This window comes from Hydractinia symbiolongicarpus, chromosome 5 (assembly GCF_029227915.1).
Source record: "Hydractinia symbiolongicarpus strain clone_291-10 chromosome 5, HSymV2.1, whole genome shotgun sequence".
NCBI classification, from domain to species: domain Eukaryota; kingdom Metazoa; phylum Cnidaria; class Hydrozoa; order Anthoathecata; family Hydractiniidae; genus Hydractinia; species Hydractinia symbiolongicarpus.
Window position 1 is genome coordinate 18,983,451 of NC_079879.1, and position 18,107 is coordinate 19,001,557.

Below are 18,107 nucleotides of genomic sequence, written 5' to 3' on the forward strand. Positions count from 1 at the left end.
TGTATAATTATAGAGAACTAAAATTGGTTTTCTCCTTAATTATCCTTATTTTTTATTTTTTTTTATTCTTGTCCGCAGCAAAATAAACAATTCCTTAATTCTCCTCAGTATCTTTACTTTTGTTCTCATTTTATTAGTGGTCACCCTGTAATACGTCTTTGTCTTTGTTGTTTTACAATAGAAGTTATCTATCGTGGACGCCATGTGTTGTGTTTAATGTTTTTTCGTGTAGTCCACAAAACATAATCATGAGGTCCACGATTGTTAAAAAAATACACATCATGGTTCGTGCGTAACATGAAATAAACACAAACCACGATGTTAACAAACCTTTTCACAGTACTGTAGCTACCTCCTAAATAAAAGATATTATTTTTACTGGAGTAAAGCAAAGAAAAATAAGAAATGAAATAATAGTTATTGTGTAACAATTATATCAAGACAGAATGGGTAGTGGAGGCTATTAGGAAATTGAAGATTGGCAAGGCTGCAGGAGTATCAGGTATTGTTGCAGAGATGGTAAAAGCATCTGGATATATTGGAGTTGAGCTTATTACAAGTCTTGCTAACCAGATTATAAAGGATGGTGCTATTCCGAGTGAGTGGCAGTCGAGTGTAATAGTGAATTGTTTCAAGGGCAAGGGTGATGCATTAGAAAGGGGTAACTATAGAGGTTTGAAGTTGGTTGATCAAGTAATGAAAGTTATTGAAAGAGTGATTGATAAGTTACTTGAGAATGAATTAATATAGATAAGATGCAATTTGGTTTTGTTCCCGGGCGTGGCACTACAGATGCAATATTTTTGCTCAGACAGCCTCAGGAAAAGTATTTAGGAAAGAAAAAGAATCTCTATTTTGCCTTTGTAGATTTAGAGAAAGCTTTTGATGGAGTGCCACATAAAGTTATTTGATGGGCTATGAGAAAATTACGTGTGGATGAGTGGCTAGTTACGATGGTACAGTCTATGTACAGCAATGCTAGAAGTCGTGTCAGGATTAACGATTCACTTAGTGATGAATTTAGTGTAAATGTTGGTGTACATCAGGGTTCTGTACTTAGTCCTTTGTTGTTTATTCTAGTCTTAGAAGTGCTGTCGATGGAGTTTAGAACAGGTTGTCCATGGGAGTTATTGTATGCAGATGATTTGGTTCTCATAGCAGAGTCGATGGAAGAATTAGTTAAAAAGTTTGAGAAGTGGAAGAAAGGACTAGAAGAGAAAGGGCTAAGGGTAAACACAGCAAAGTCTAAAGTCATGATTAGTAGCATTGCAGCCAAGTGTGACCTTGTAGTTGGAAAGTGGCCTTGTGGAGTTTGCAGGAAAGGGGTTGGTAGTAACTCAATTTTTTGTCAGACTTGCAAGCATTGGGTACATAAGAAGTGCAGTAGTATTAGTGGAAGGTTAAGAGCTGACATACAGTTTGTATGCAAGTGTTGCAAAGGTGAGATTATAGAGAATGAAGTATTTCCAGCTTTAATGATGTACAACAGTGGCTCGTTAGAGATAGTTTAGAACTTCTGTTACTTAAGTGATATGTTGGGCAGTGAAGGGGGTATTGGTAGAAGTGTTACTTGCAGGATAGGTTCTGCTTGGAAAAAGTTCAGAGAGTTACTTCCTTTGTTGACTAGCAGAGTCCTGTCAATTGAGGTAAAAGGTAGGTTGTATGAGGCCTGTGTAAGAAGTGTTATGTTGTACGGTAGTGAGACATGGGCAGTGAAGCAGGAAGATCTTGACTGTTTAGAAAGGAATGATATGAGAATGGTTAGGTGGATGTGTAACACCAGTCTGAGAGACAGAAAGAGTTCAGATGAGCTAAGAAGCAGGCTAAGTCTCTGTAGAATTAAAGATGTTATCCAGATAAGAAGATTGAACTGGCTGGGGCACTTGGAAAGAATGGAGGAGGATAATTGGGTAAGAAAGTGTAGAGACTTGATAGTTCCTGGGGCAAAGCCCAGAGGCAGACCTAGAAAGACTTGGCAGGAGGTTATAAGGACAGACTTGATACAGAGGAAGTTGAGTTTAGATCTAACACAGTCTAGATCAGATTGGAAGAGGGTCATTAATATACCTCGTCCAACCCATGCTAGCATGGAAAACGGACGTTAAGCCGAGAATGATGATGATGATGATGTGTAAATATTAAAGTTCGGCGCAGAGAAAACGGCATTTTATTAAATATATTTTTGCAATTTTCAAAATGATTTAATCAAACTACATTGGTGACAAACTGTTTTTAATGATGCAGTTGAAGTGCTAAACTAACTGCTTTTAATGATGCAGTTGAAGCGCAAAACTAACTGTTTTTTGCTAAGTTTGTTGTTCATGCATTGCCGTAGGAGGCAACTGAACTATGCTCTGGAAAAACAAATACTTTTTTCTGTTGTTATATATTTGGCTATTTTTTACACGTCTAATCGCACAATGCCTTTTTATGTGTGATTTTACCACATCAAATAATTTGTTGGTACTTACCTCGGCAAATGTCGAGTGCCGTCTCAAATTACAAAGGTTGTAACCGCCCTTAATCCTATTCGTGCTAGAAGGGGAGGGGTGATGCAGCCCACTCTCCCTTCTCTCTTCAACTTTTTCCATACCTTTTTATGGGCTTATAGTCACACCTTGATATTTTGTTACTCATATTTGCCTTCCAAATATATATCCTTTTAAAATAAGAACCATACACAAATGTGTGACATGTTGAAAAATCAGCAACTTTTGCAACCTGCGTCTCAAAAGTCCTTTGAAATAAAAATCATGCACAACTTGCGTCTCAAATAAAAGTCCTTTGAAATAAAAATCATGCGCAACTTGCATCTTAAATAAAAATCATGCACATTTTATTTTTCCTTTGATTTCTCATACATATATGCAGAATAATTCCTATTTTTTTAAAAAAAGTAATGTTTGTAAAGAACTTATTTTAATTTTTTTTTAAAAATAATTGTTCGTAAAGAGCTTTCGTTTCACTTTGCTGCGCGAAGGTATTTGTTCTGGTTATACAGTCAGTAATAATTAAAGCGCTACTAAAATATTACATAACAGGGTCACGTGCCACTAAAAAAGACTGGAGCTAGAATGAAAATTTTTTTACGAAGAAGAAGGTCGAAGATAACCACAAGGCGGTCGAGCAACAAGAAAAATAAATATTTAAAAAGCTATATCTGGAGTTACATGAAATTTTGACAAAAAGTAAATATATCATTTAGCATTTCTCATGCAAATCTTTCAGATGAGTCCAACTTGTAAAAGTACCTCGGGATCCCTTTAAGAATTTCTCTTTTAGTTTAGGGATCCCTTTTAGTAACAACTTGGTAAAAAAAATGCTGATGTTATCATCAAATTTGCTAAAGCGCCTAAAAATTAGCTTAAATTTGTGATTTGTAAAGTATTAGTATAATTGATTTATTTAGTCTCAGTAATGTTGTAAACAAACAAAAATATATATCAATAAATTCCCCTAAAGCTTAATAAAATAACAACAAAATTTCAAATTTTAATGACATTTTATTATGAGATGATTAAGGAGCTTCTTTTCTTTAGTGCAGTGAATTAATTCTAAACTCTAAATTATTCTATAACGCTGGTCATCTTGTAGTGCCACTAGGATGCAGATATTTATTTAGTTTTTCTAAACAGCTAAAAATATGTCTCAAAATGCCGCAAGAGTTTCTTTATTGTTGCCCCTTATTATTTTGCAGCTATCAGTCTTATCTAAGAGACTTTGTTATCTTCAGCAATTCAGACTTAAGTTTAATGCTCCTTTATATATAAAGTTGTAGTTAACTTAAATTAATGAATGAATTCCTAATAAGACAGGATTTTTGAAATCATCTATTCTAATTAAACAAAGCAAAAATAATTTGTCTTGATTTTAGGGTTCAACTTTAACTGCGTCCAACTTGTTTAAAGTTGGACAGTTAATTCCGGTGGTTGTGAAAGAGTTGTTTCCATCAAAACATGGATATCAAAAAATTCACTTGACGATATTCCCTAACGATGTGAATTCATCTGTTACGAAAAATTGCATCAATAAGAATATGGTATGTATAAAAGCACTAAAGTGTTACAAATTTACATCCTACAGCATCAAGTTCCTAACTGACAATTTTTGCAGTGACAAATAAATATAGCTAATATGAAACTTCTTTTGACTTCTTTTATTAAATTGTTTAGACAATTGCAGCAGTTTTTTGGTCATTTTTAAAATAAGGCCATAAAACATTGAATACTCAAGAGCTCACAACTTATCACAAACCTATCCGTGTTTCAGTAACTTTTCATGGATTTTTGCAAGTTATCTAAATCTGTTTAATTTAACATCTAAAGCTTACATTTTTCTGAGATTGATTGTTTTTCTTTTTCAGTTAATATGTTTTTAACTGCTAAAAAATTTTTGTTTCTGAGACTTTGGCCAGTCATTACGTAGGCTTACATTTTTTTAGGAAAAATTGCACAAGAAACTAATGTTTACGAAATGAGATCTAACTATTTTGTGGTTCAATTTAGGTCTATAAAGCATTTTTTTTGTGTTTATCAATGTGCTAGTGCATGTTTCAGCAAAATTGACCAAGTCGTATGAAATTAAAATAACTTCTTCTTATTTAATTTTACCAGGCACATTTAGTTAACATCAGGGAATTCCACGAAGAAAACAACACGCGTGCTACACATCACATGCGTAAATCTATTTTAGAAAATTTGCGCGTGCGTTTTTCCGATTCTTTTCCTGGTTTATTTCACTCTTATCAGTCCCATAAGTGTTCTTTAAAAGTGCTAAATATATTAACAAAACACCTTGGTTCGTTGTAGGAAGTTATTTATAATAGGTAAATACCATATAATTAAATTTAAACAGTGGATGAAGAGACGCTGACACGTGCTACACGTTGCACTTATTGCAATGGTCTGCCATTTTGTAGTGCTATTTATCCCCAATCTTGTTCCAAGGGTTATATTTTCTCCGTAGGTTATCTATTATCTATAACAATGGTAAAAATGGGAGTCATTTTTTCTTTATTGAGGTTTTATTTTAAATTAAATTTAATTTTAAAATAAAATGTTCAACACACATTTAATTTCACACAGGCAGAAAAAAACATATTTAATTTAAACACGGGGAAAAAACAATTTTTTTTATTAACGCGAGTAAAGAGCGTAATTAGCGTGTGTGATGATCGCACGCGTCTCATGGAATTCCCTGTAACATGCCATAAATGCTACATAGGAAGGCACCAGTTTGAAGGCTCAATTAGTATTATTGCAGAAAACAACAATATTTGGGGAATAGTTGTTTGGTTGTAATTCTTTTGTGTAACTATTTTCCCTTTTCAGCTGCTGTGGGGTGCTGTGCAAAGTGAAGAAGATCATGGCTATCTTGTATCCATTAAGAAAGACATGTCAGGGTTTTTACCAAAAGCTAAACTCAAGGGTATACATTTTACCATCTCGGTTTGATTATAAAAAGTTTCTCCAAGAATTTACACTTGATCTAAAAATGCTTAAATGACTTCTAAATTCTGCAAATATATTTCTTGTAGAAAAAGAGTTTATAGATAAATTCCTCTTAAACTTTAGGAAAGCTATCCATTGGATCTATGATGTGGTTTAATATCAAACAAATAAGTGCAAATAAAAAAGTGGTGACTTTGAGTTTGAAAAACATAAAAGATGTACAGGTATGTTAATTTGTGTTATTTTTGCTTTTTTGAACTGGCTAGGCAACATTAAAAGTATTCTCAGCAAATTGTGCTGTAATCTTTTTTCCTTGAGCTTTTTGTTAAATTTTCATAATATTAGCAAAAATGATTGATACAGAAAATTCTCTGAAATAATCAATGTAAGCGAAAGAAGTTTCTATGTGCATGCACCTAAGTAAACTTCAGCTTTTTTTGTGGTCATACTTACCCACAGCGTTTCCATTGGGAGTCGGATACCGGTAGACCGGTATGGGCGCCTAAACTCAGACGGCCAAAAAATAAATTTCACTTGAATTTTCAAAATGAAATTTCTCTCAAAATGATGTTTTATTGGTCCTGTTATGATACTATGATATTTTATAGGCAACTAGCATACCAGTCTTCATTTTCTACTTGTTAAATCAAATTTAAAAAGCAAAAAAAGAAACAACTCTTAGCAGTGTTGCCACCATGTTTATTTCATTAGATAAATCCAGTTTAGCCTTAGTCATGTGCGTGAAGTTCATGTGCATATAAGTGTGAGTTACGCGTCACGTTAGGAAATAGGAATAACATTAAGTTGGAGGTATTCAAATTCAGTACAAAAGTCAAGACCAATAATGTAGTGCCATACTTTTTTTGTATTGCATGAGAACAAGTGAAAATCATTATTACAAACATTGAATCTTTTTTTATTTAAAAAAACACTGACGGTTACGGGACCTCAGAATGTTGCGACTTGAATCTCTTTACCCCCTGAGTGTTTTTTGCAACATTTTAAAGGTAGATATCACACTATTTTTAACTGTTTAAGGCACTGAAAGAGTCCTGGACTCCCACCAGGGCTAGCCCTAGACCCACTAGGGGCGCCACAGCCGCTTCTCACCCCCTGCTGTTTTCTTCTAGCAGTCCGGTATCCCTAAAAAAATCCTGGATACGTTGCTGACTAGATATATGTTAAGTGAAAAAAAAGTTGATTTAAATTTTTCTGCCAGGCACAAAGGAAAATTGTGTACAGAAGATTTCAAACCATATTTTAGGACCTATGTCTGTCTAAAATTAAAACTGTTTGAAAATTTTGGTAATTAATGTATTTTCTAAAATGTATATTTAGGTAGAAGAAAAAGCATCTCACTTTAATTCTATACTACCTGGACAATTAGTGAAGCTAACTGTGACAGAGGTGAGGCTATGTAAGAATAACCATAAGAAAAAAGTGATTTTGTGTATTTAAACCAAATCCAGCAGTGATGCCAGGAATCTAGAATAGAAGTTGTTAAATACCAAATAAGACTTTTTTCCAGGTGGTTTATGAAATCTTAGTTTTAAGTAAATACTAGTCCATAAGACCTGTGGAAAAATCCAGTTAGGTAGGAAACAATAAAAAGGGAACCATCACTTGAATTTTAATGACGTCTGCAAGGACCTGTCAATAAACAAAACTTTTTTGGGGAATTTGTTTGCCTATTGCCTCTATTGTATAGAGCTTGAAAGGCTGGTAAAAATAATTTACAGAATCATGTCCTTTTGACAAACGCTTAAGGAGGTACAAGGGTTTTAAAATTTGCTAACGTCTGGAAGGACCTATCAATACACAAATTTTTTTTTGAAATTTGTATGCCCTTCATCGTATAGATCTTTACATGCTCATTAAGATGCTGATGTATAGGATCATTTAATTATGACAAACGGTTGCAGAGTTATTGAGATTTAAACGTTTTTTGAAGACTTCATCAACCTGGTCATTCCGAAACAGATTTGGGAACCCAGGTTTTGAGAAACTTACCCAATTTGATCCCAGGCTGTCAGTAGTTAACCATGCAATAAAAAATGACTGACGTTACCACCGGTTTCTTAGTTATTTGGTCCCAAAGTTTTAAGTGCATTGTAATGGCTTTATTAATTTAAATTAAGATATTGACATTACATTAATATTATTAATGTTGTGCCGTAATCTTAGAAAATTGAACATTTTAAACATAAATATTTTGGCGGCATCAAAGGAAAATGCAAAATGTTTAAATTACCTGTCAAACACACTAACACGCTGTATTATTATAATAGATAGTTTATGTTTCTCTAATGACTTTTTGATTGTGGGTGAATTTACTCCAAAAGACTGTTTTTACTTAACCACAGAGATGAACTTGATGTTTTGTGTGTTTGTTAAATTACACACTATTTGGTCAGTCAAATCGTTTGTAGCTACAAATAAACTGTGTAATTCATATTTAAGGTTTCGGACGAAATGGTATCTGGCAAAATATTTGAAAGTTTTGATGCTGTTGTTGATTTATTGCATTTACCTTCTGAACAAGAACCGGAGAAACTGCTTAAAAAAAAGGTTGGTTAATAAATTATTTTAGATTTGATAACAATGTTTTAAGTTTTAAGTAATCAGCATCTTTTTGGTTAGATAAGTGGCCGAATCATACACGTTAATCCACAGACGAAGCAAATTGGAATCTCCTGTTTAGAGAACATAATTTGCTTACCTGATAACATAATATCCAACAAATACAGCATTGGTGATATAGTTAAAGGATGTGAAATTGTGAATGCTGACTCATCATCTGGCTTGGTTGTCAAAATGACAAATGGTGAATCAGGAATAGTCCATGTATGTTAAATTTTTTCTGCTGTTCATAGTTGTGCTATTATCATGATTTTAAATTTTATTAAATGTTTGTTGTAGTTCCTTGGCCTAAAAGTAATAATTACTCAAAGATGTCAATATAACTAACTAAACACTACATTGTGTAGAAACAAATTTTAATTGTAAAGGGGGAATGAGTATGGGCCCCTCTTATTATAGAACATACAGCATTTTATGACTTTTTCATTATACTGTTACATTTGCAGATCTCAAGAGTATCTGATGAACATATTGAAAAGTTGAGCAAAAAGTACAAAGTAACTACCAAACACAAGTTAGTAAACTCTGTCGTTGTCTGCACTGGATGAGCTTCTTTTTATAATTGAAGTAACAAGAACATTCACCTAAATGTGCCATGTTATAATTGCTGGTTTTTAATTTGTTAAGGAAATAAAATTATTGAAATAAAGTTGATAATTAATTTGTGTTAACTAAGTTGTGATGGCTTATTGTTTAGCTTTCCATAACTGTAAAACATCTGCATTTTACTCAATAGTGAGATTAAGGAACCTTTTTGGCTTGCTAGGTGATGGTTAAATATAAAATTTTGACAGAAATTGCTTTCGTCTTCTTATAGCAATTTATTGCTTGGGTGTTATTTTCTTATTGATAGGCGTGATACGTATATAATTTTTTTTACTGGCGGTAATTTCTTTTGTCTTCTAATAAGGCATTTTAATTGGCAGCAGTAATGGTGGCAATTGTGATGTACTGCTATATATAGTTCTCTGATATTTTATTAAGGTCTGACATAAGATCAGGATTATCTCTTTTTAATTTTTCATAAACATTTTCCATGTTTTATTAAGTATTGAACCCAGATTTCATTGTTATGTCATCAAAGATTATTAAAAGTATTGTCATAAGTTGGTTAGCTATCTTGTTATTTCTTGTTTTTAGGTGTCGTGTATTAGGGTACAGTGCTTTGGATTCAAAATACACATTAACAATGAGAAAGTAAGTGGTATTATTTCTCTTGTTTGAACTTTTTTAGCGGTTTAGGGTCACTGTGTGCATTGTTGAGATTGCTAACACATATGGGAAAAAGTTTGAGTGAAGTGTCCTCACTAATCTCCTCCTTTATTCTTATTAAAAAAAAATTATTTTTTTATTTGTTGAATGTTAATAATTATTTTTGCATTTGACCTAATATTATTTTATATTTTTTATTTATTTTAATATAATAATTTTTTTATAAGGAAAAAATCAAACCTTAAGAAGCTCAGTTTAGTTTTCTGTTTTTGTTTTAAAATTAGAGATTGTGTTGCTAAAAGCAAAAAAAGAAACAGATATTTCTCAAAGAAATATTTTTACATGGCTTATCTCAATTTTAGAGGAGAAACTATTTCTTACGTAAGAATTGAAATCATGGTAAATTTTAAACCTTGCACACTATGTGTCTGTTTTGGAACCAACAGGTTATTGACACCTCATTAGAAGTCCCTTGTATAGTTATCTCCTTAACAATTTATCAAATGAGTATAATTCTTTTAACTTTTCTAAGCTCCATGTTATAGGGGATAAACAAAAATTCCCAATTTATTTTTTATATGTGAATAAACGTTTGCATACTTAATAAAAGTCTTTGTTTCTTTCTCTCGTTTTGCGCTTCTTAATAGTTTGACTACTAAAAAGGTAGGGAATAATGTAATCAACCAAACAATCAACATTAACCTTTATCAACAGCATTTCTCTTCTTTTGCTGAATTTATTAATTTTATCAAACATCCTATACTTTTGTTATAGTTCTGATCTTGAGAAAGAGTTTCTTCGTTACAATGATGTAAAGCCTGGAATGTTGGTGTCAGTAAGTTATAATAAAACTGTTTACTCTGTGAATTGTGTATTAAAAACCAGGTGATTTAAGGTCACCTTAAGGATTGCGCATAATCATGTAATATTCCAGTAAAAGCTCCATATTTGGGCAAAGTTACATTTGCGAGGTAAGTTATGTTGCTGTTGATGTGCTTTGTGTTGTTCTGTTTCCTGTTGTGGTTTTCTTGTGTGTTTTCAGTTATTTTGCTTCTGTATTTTAGAAATTGTTTTTGCTTTTGGTATCAAATACTAATATTAATTTTTATGTCTAATGTTTTAGGGTACAATAATAACATTGGAAGAATTTGGTTGTCTTGTGAAAATCACGGACCATATAAGAGGACTGTGTCCACGCATACACTTGGCAGATATTACCTTAAAGCACCCTGAAAAAAAGTTTACTGAAGGAAAGAAAGTTAAATGCAGGGTATGATAACTCGTTACTTGATTAGCTTTCTATTTATTAATTATATATTAACTTCATCTGTATTGTTAAAGTTTGGTTCTGTTTGTAGTAGTCGTGGTATCCTCAGGAATTTAAAAGGTAAAAGGTCAAATTTCCTGGCCTTAACTATGTAAAAAAGAGGAGAGGTGTGGGGCAGGTAACATTCGCTTTCCATGGGGGGGGGGGAAACATTCGCTTTCCAGGAAGGGTGAGCCGAAGAGGGGTTGTACTTACTATACATTTTATAATGCTCCTGATGCAAGACAGCCTAAAGTTTATAGGAGCGCATGCATCTTAAATTACTTTTTTACTTTCAGGTATTAACTGTTAAAGCTGAAACTCGAGGTTTGGTATTAACAAACAAGAAAACTCTTGTTAACTCTGAGCTACCTATCATAACATCATTGGAAGATGCAAAAGTTGGTGACGTGACGCATGGTTTTGTTTCGGATATTAAAAGTTTTGGCCTGTTTGTGAAATTCTACAATGGAGTAAGGGCTTTGTTGCCCAAGTCTCAAATAAAGTATGATTGTATTCTTTAAGTTAAAAGTTAATTTCCGACTTTGTCTACAGAAAATTCATTTCACTTTTCTGAACAGAATTAGTCTACGCCATCAAATTTGCGTTGCAAGGTTTACTGACTTCAAGAATTCCTAATTTTATTAAAGGTTATAATTTTACTCAGTTTTTTTCTCAGTTTTTTTTTCTCTGCTTGCATATTAAATAAATGTGTAGACCAAAACTCAACTAAAAAATAGGGACACTCCTACTAAATAACCTTAAATTTGAATCAAAAATATTGATCCTAAATTTTCTTAAATTTAATTATCCTGAGACTTTTTTCTTTTAAATTATTGTGTTTTAAAAATAGATTAACTAGTATTTATGTTAGAAAAGGCTTGATTAATACTGTTCATTGTCTCTAGTCAAAATATAGAATGGCTTTTACATTTTTTTGCTATTGTACCTAAATTTTAACCCCAAAACCTAAATTCCCCCTAAAATATAAAATTGCTTCTCTGTTTCAGGCTTTAAGATTACAAGGAATTCCAAATTATAATAATTTTTAAATTTTGATTTAATTTAAAGACACATATATATATATTCTATGTAATTGCTTCTTAGATTCTTGTATTTAAGAAGTATTCTTGTATGCTAGGACTTTTCAATAAAAATCATTTGGAAAAGCAACAGGAAGTGATTGCATAATTTTTTATTAGACCAGCAATTTTTTTTCATGATAAATGCAGCATTTATTATTTCGCCTAATTCATAGCTTGCCAAAAGATGCAACCCTGGAATCTACATATTACATTGGACAAGTTCTACAGTGTACAGTCGTTTCTGTGCAGTTGTCAAGCAACAGGATGACTGTTTCTTTAAAGGTATGAAATTGTCATTTTGTATGACTTTGTTGGCTATAAAGTTTATTGTAAAGTCACGAATGCATTTTTGACCCAGCTTATTTTTAAAATAACAACCTGTAATCTTGGCTACTGTTAGTTGTTTGCATTTTTAAAATCTATAATATTTCATTGAAAATATCTTTCTAAATAAACGTTTTCAATAAAAACCGAAAACATGTGCTGTCTGTGCTTCCTCCTGTGTTATCTTTGTTTTGAGGGAAAAATCTTTACTAGACTTTGGCCTTGAACAGTGATGCAACCAAAAAAGGTTAATATCTAAATAAAAAATAAAGCAGTACACTTACAGAACAAAATAATTTTGTACTGCTTAAAAAGAATTTATGTTTTTTTTTTAGCCACCTGAAATGTTATCATTAAAATCAAAGACACTTGTTAACAATGGAGAGGTAATTATGTAACTAGAACATAGCCTCCTATATGACACTAGTGTCTGAAATAATTATATTCGATAAATTCAGTAATTAACAAGGTAGTCTGAAGTGCGACTCTTTAATATTAACAGTAGTTACTTTGGATTTATAGATTGTCAGTGGAAAATTTGAAGGTTTTGTAGATGCCGCAATAGAAGTTGAGACAACAAATGGTGAAAAATGCTTGCTTCCCCTTCAACATTTATCTGATTTCACTTCGATTAATGAAGAGTACACTGAAGTGTTACAACATGTGTCAAGAAAGTTCACCTTTGAAAGTTTATGTGTGATAGGCCAAGACAAAAAAGCTAAATCAACTGTATCCTTTCGCTCAAATTTTGTATGCTTTACTTTATAAAAAATTCCTTACCTCGTTTTAAAAAAAGTTTTGTTGCGTCATTGGAATAAGGAGCAGTGACTTAATCTTTATTTCAGTGATTTTGTATGGAACCAAGATATGACTTGCTTGAAACTCCTGTGATGTTATTTAAAATAAAGATCTTCAGAGAAGTCAAAATTTATGTTTATTTGAATATTGTGTGTAGTTGTTCTTACTTAGCAGGAGCTTTTTACTCCTGTATGACTGTTTATTTTCTTTAACCACTGGAGTAGATTTTAACACAAAAAGATTTAATTATAAAATATTGTGATAAAAGAGTTAAACGGTTTGACGATGTAGAGGTGAGGGTTTTTCTAACAGCATATGTTTTATGCCTTAAAATTAAAATTCTTATTTTAATTTTAATTTTCATCTATCTGTTTACTAGGTTGGATGCATATATGGTGGAGTAATTTCTCACATTATGTCTTATGGCGTTTTTGTGGAGCTCAATCAAGGAGTAACTGGTTTAATTCCAAACTCGGTAAGATTAACATAAATATTGTCAGTGATTTTATGGAATGCTTAATCTAGGATGTAATGCTAGCAATTATTTATAATGTACGTGTAAAATGCACTGTTCCATTTTAACACTTTCGTGTTTACAACCATGTATGTTGGTAAGATTGTAGGCAATGTATATCTTTGCATAGTTGTTCACTTTCTCCTTTCCAATAAAAATTAGTTTTAAAACCGACACTGCTTGCTTTTTGATTAACATTAATGCATTAAAAAACAATCAAAATATTAAATTTTATTTGGTGTTGTTTAGCAATAATTCTATGTTCTCTGAGCTTACAAGACTTTTTTTATATTTATTTAGAATCTTGCAGATGGCTTCGTCAAAGATGTGACTACTTCTTATCAAATTGGACAGTCTGTTGTAGTAAAGGTTTGTATAACATGCTTGTGAAACATTGCTTTAATTTTCTTTACTTTGTTTACAATTTGACTGACTTAATATTTTTTTCAATGTTTAAAATTAATGTGAATTTGTGTTGTCACGGAAGGTTGGGGCTCCTAGTAAGTAGAAAAATGTAAATTATTGTGAATCTTGCATTGCTAGGTAACTGATGCTGACAAAGAGAAACGAAGATTTCTTGCCACCATGAAGCCGTCAGTGTTATTGCAAGATGGACAAGAGGTGTCTCTAAATGTCCAATACTCTGATCTTCAATGTTTGCTGGTGTATCTGGAACAGAGGGGAAGGTTGTTAAATTTGGCCCGGTCGTCTAAAAGTAAGTCTGTTTCTGTATACTCTTTCCACACACATTGTTGACCTGATGTTATTTTTTGGCTTATTAGGGTGTTAATTTACACATGCTTGTTTTGTTATTATTAATTTTATTTACTTGACACATCAGCATTTATTAATTTATGTTCAAAAATTAATTTTTGTTTAGGTAAAGTAATTCGTGCACTACCATCTTTGTTGGGAGAAGTTCTTCTTGTGAAGGTAGAAAAGCGAACAGAATGGTACATGTTTGTGCAGCAATAAAACAACATCAAAATTTTTTTTATTTTGAATAAATTATTTTTATTTCAGGTGGAGAGTGTTGGGCGTACTAACATAACTGTCAAATATCAAGATAATTCAAACAGTGTTGACGTCAATGGAATAATCCCGCAAACCTTAAGAGGCGGTATGTATTTTTAAACAATGTTTTGCCGGGTTGGAGGCTGACAGAGGATTGTTTAAAAGTACGAAATAAAATGCATATTTCACGCTTATTTTAGCTGCTTTGTTTTAATAACTTAGGGGAGGTATTCACTTTCCAATGCACCTACCCTTCAAACAGATTTTATAAGTACTTATGATGGTGTAGTGGTAGAGCGTTGTACTCGGAAACCAGGAGGACCTGGTCAAACTCTGCTTATGTCAGTTCATGAGAGTTACAATACAAGTGTGAATAGCTTAATATTGGTTTCAGCTGTGTTTCAGGAGATTGTTATGCCTGGTTGGAGAGTTTTCGTAATAATTAAGGTTTAGGAAAAAAGTAGATCTCCAGGTCCTGACCCAACAACTGTAGTGTGACATTTTGTGCACTGGCTACGGATTTAAGAGAGGTGAACCATGCATATTTTATTTTCTCTGTAGGTGCTGATATTGAAATTGGAGATGAATGTCAATGCTATGTCATTTATGTGGACTTAAAGGAGAAAAAATTTATCGCAAGTATGAATGAAAAAATGATTGAAGAAGTCATTAAAAGAAAAACGAAAGGATCAAGTTTGAAGGTTAGGTTATTTTATTTTATTCTGATTCTCCACGCTGCTCTGGTGTCTCCAAGGAAAGACTGGTGTAACTGCTACAGAAATTAGACTGAAGGGAGATAAGAGGGATTTCTTAAGTGATGAAAGACATAGGATTCTATTTTCAAAGGGTTGTTTTTCAATCACTTTTACTCTTCAGATTATTATATAATGCTAACATTTTCTTAAAATAGCTTGTGTGTTTTAAGATGTTATGTGTTTCCTTAATATACATTTATGTTTAGTTTCCAAGTGATACAAAACTGGATAGTATTGTCACATATATATCATGTGATGTAGTCGTATTGATCTTGCCGAACCAAGGCTATACACTAGCCTATATGCCTGCTCGAACAGTAAGTAATAAGATTCTGAAAAATTGTTGAAAAGTGAGATGTTTTGATCATTATATTCTAGAGAAGGGATCTTTTAGCTATGTTTCTTTAATGATCTTTGACTTTTAAAGCATTTTTCGGAAAAGTATAATTTGCAAAAATTCATGTTTTCTGTAGAAACACTTCCCGTGGTTACTGCTCAATGAAAATGATGTGCTTTATTTTTTTCATTTCTAGCATTTGAACGATATCAGTGATGCGTCTAAGAAGTTCGTCATCAATCAGAAATTAGCAGTAAAATACGAAAGGTACTTTTGTTTTTGTTTGTAATACCTCAATCAATTTGGATGAATATAACAGTTTCTCAAAAATTTACATTTTGAATATTTCATCATTAAATCATACAGCAACATGATTTAAGCAAAGCTTTCTTCAAAATATCAAAATTTAGTTCTCTCATACAAAAGCTTGATGCAAACGAATAAAGCAAATTCCTAATTTAAATCCACCAATTAACACAAAATAAATATCTGAAAGCAAAACTCTAACTAAGATCAACCAATGAGCTCAAAGCCACCGTGGTCACATCTTGCGATGTGAATAGTTAAATAGCACAAGAATTAATTATATTTGTTGGATAAGTGAGACCGCTTAAAACAAAGGATTTCCTGATCACGATCACGTGAGTAAAGAACAACAGAAGTAACCAATCAACAATTAGTCTGACTGCAGGAAATTCATTTGCGACCCAGAATAATATGTCCCACCTTAACTGATTTCCCAGTGATACTCCTTTCTGTTTATCTGTTAACATAAGTTATTTGTAAAGTCGGATGTCTGTTGAAAAATATTAGCTTAAAAGAGAATTTTTATTAATCAAAGCATCGTTGTTGATACAGTACTAGAAATGCAAATATCATTTTGGGCAGATAGAGTGAAAAATGTCAATTAATTTACGTGTGAAAAAATTAGCTGGTTTTCTAAAAAAACTAACCTGAAGTAAAAAACATGGATTTTTACAAATGCGATACCAGATGTTTCATTATATAACAACGAAGTAACATTTTTATTACACAGTTTTAAGTTTGCCTTTTAATGGAAAACCGGATGCTTTTTGACAGGATGATATTACTCATATTCTCTGTATCTCAAGATTATGACACTACAGGAAGCGTGTGCTTTTTTTCGTCTGTTCATTTTCTTTCTGCTTTAATGCTTTGATAATTGTTATTTATTATTCTCACTTTTGTGCAATTAAATTTTTTTTCGTACTTCCATGTGTTTTTCTTGTCTTGAAGAATTTCCAGCATTAGTTGCTATTTTCATTGAATTCATGCAGCTTTTTAATCGTCCAGGTTGTGTACCTCCATACTGCATTCACCAACCTTATTGTTATTGACGCCATCATGGTTTGTTGTGTTGCTGAAGAAAAAAGTTTTATTTTGGATTTTCTTTGTTTTATTAGCACCCTCTACGAAGGAGACACTTAATGATTGGCCCACAGTAACCAAACCAATAGTGCTTTGGTTTTCACACCTCCACACGTGTTTTAAATTGTTTTGTCTGTCGATTGGCACCACCTTTTTTGTGAGCGTGACGATCTGTGTAATGGTAGTACCTCTTTTAAAGCGTTTTAACCGCAATATGTACTCAGCATATTTTCGATCAATGGCGTAATAAACAAATGGAAGGGCGGTGTATGAAACGAACGCAATCGTTCTGGCAATGGCGTTCAACATTTCGTACGTTTTTATATGCAATAAATTCTTTGTGACGTTAACAAGCGCGTATGGTAGCCAGATCGTAGAAAATACGATCCAAATTTTCCGAAGAAGTTTTATTCGCTTAACATCTGTGTACTGATTCTTCCCAAACTTCACCCATCGATTTTGATCGTATTTATTAGCCAAAGAAATCGCTTTCTTAGTTAAAATGACAACAATTAAGCTGCAATACGTTACATATATCACCATGGAAACGATCGTTATTGTTGCGCTGGGCGGTGGTTTACAATTATGGCGTTGGTTTATAATCATACAGATGTTGTAGAAAATGGGTACGTTGACGGAAATAATGACAAAAGCCATGAGCAGAGTCAAAACGCATTTCTTTTTTTTCTTACTGAATATGTTTACTCCAAAAATGAGTAGATACTTTTCCAGCATGTGACACGAGATACAGTGATGTAATGTTGAGCTGGAGAGAAATAACATAAAGTTACTGCACAAATCCACTTGTAAGCTGGTTGTTTTCAGAACAATGTTGGCTATCTCCATTGGTAATCCTAAAGGAGAACACAAGCTATTTACAAAACGGATTTTCAGTAACATGTGATCTCTTCTTCATTGTTTAAACTAGTTAATCGATTAATCGATTAATTATTTTTAGTTGAATGAGAACCCGTGTTAAATGCACTAGTAAACCAAGATTGATAGTTCATTTCATTATGAGAAGCGAACAATCAATCCAGTTGCGTGGTTGGCGCATGGGCAACACATATTTAATGTTCAAAGTTTGCCAGATAACCATTATACCAGTGGTAGCAACAAAAACATTTTTGTTCATGACAACAAAATCTAACTGAGACGTTTTTGGCATGGTTAGAGTTTAAAACCTTATACAGGATGCTAAGCCGCCCGCTAAAATTTCTAATAAACTTACCCACTGAAGCCATTGTCGTGAATGTTACAGTTATCAATTTGAAAAAAAACAT

At 32.5% G+C, this 18,107-nt stretch overlaps 1 protein-coding gene across 1 annotated transcript in view; it reads left to right on the plus strand.

Moving 5' to 3' along the window:
* LOC130645138 (protein RRP5 homolog) overlaps positions 1–18,107 on the plus strand; it is a 30,687-nt gene that overhangs the window by 3,437 nt on the left and 9,143 nt on the right. The window contains exons 4-26 of the mRNA XM_057451019.1: positions 3,875–4,039; positions 5,331–5,427; positions 5,574–5,674; positions 6,789–6,857; positions 7,911–8,018; positions 8,091–8,294; positions 8,537–8,604; positions 9,231–9,287; positions 10,077–10,137; positions 10,426–10,572; positions 10,908–11,113; positions 11,867–11,975; positions 12,353–12,403; positions 12,540–12,746; positions 13,040–13,108; positions 13,195–13,290; positions 13,630–13,698; positions 13,873–14,044; positions 14,210–14,262; positions 14,353–14,449; positions 14,905–15,044; positions 15,305–15,415; positions 15,632–15,702. Coding sequence (XP_057307002.1) covers positions 3,875–4,039; positions 5,331–5,427; positions 5,574–5,674; positions 6,789–6,857; positions 7,911–8,018; positions 8,091–8,294; positions 8,537–8,604; positions 9,231–9,287; positions 10,077–10,137; positions 10,426–10,572; positions 10,908–11,113; positions 11,867–11,975; positions 12,353–12,403; positions 12,540–12,746; positions 13,040–13,108; positions 13,195–13,290; positions 13,630–13,698; positions 13,873–14,044; positions 14,210–14,262; positions 14,353–14,449; positions 14,905–15,044; positions 15,305–15,415; positions 15,632–15,702 — 2,528 coding nt within the window. The remainder of the gene's footprint in view (positions 1–3,874; positions 4,040–5,330; positions 5,428–5,573; positions 5,675–6,788; positions 6,858–7,910; positions 8,019–8,090; positions 8,295–8,536; positions 8,605–9,230; positions 9,288–10,076; positions 10,138–10,425; positions 10,573–10,907; positions 11,114–11,866; positions 11,976–12,352; positions 12,404–12,539; positions 12,747–13,039; positions 13,109–13,194; positions 13,291–13,629; positions 13,699–13,872; positions 14,045–14,209; positions 14,263–14,352; positions 14,450–14,904; positions 15,045–15,304; positions 15,416–15,631; positions 15,703–18,107) is intronic.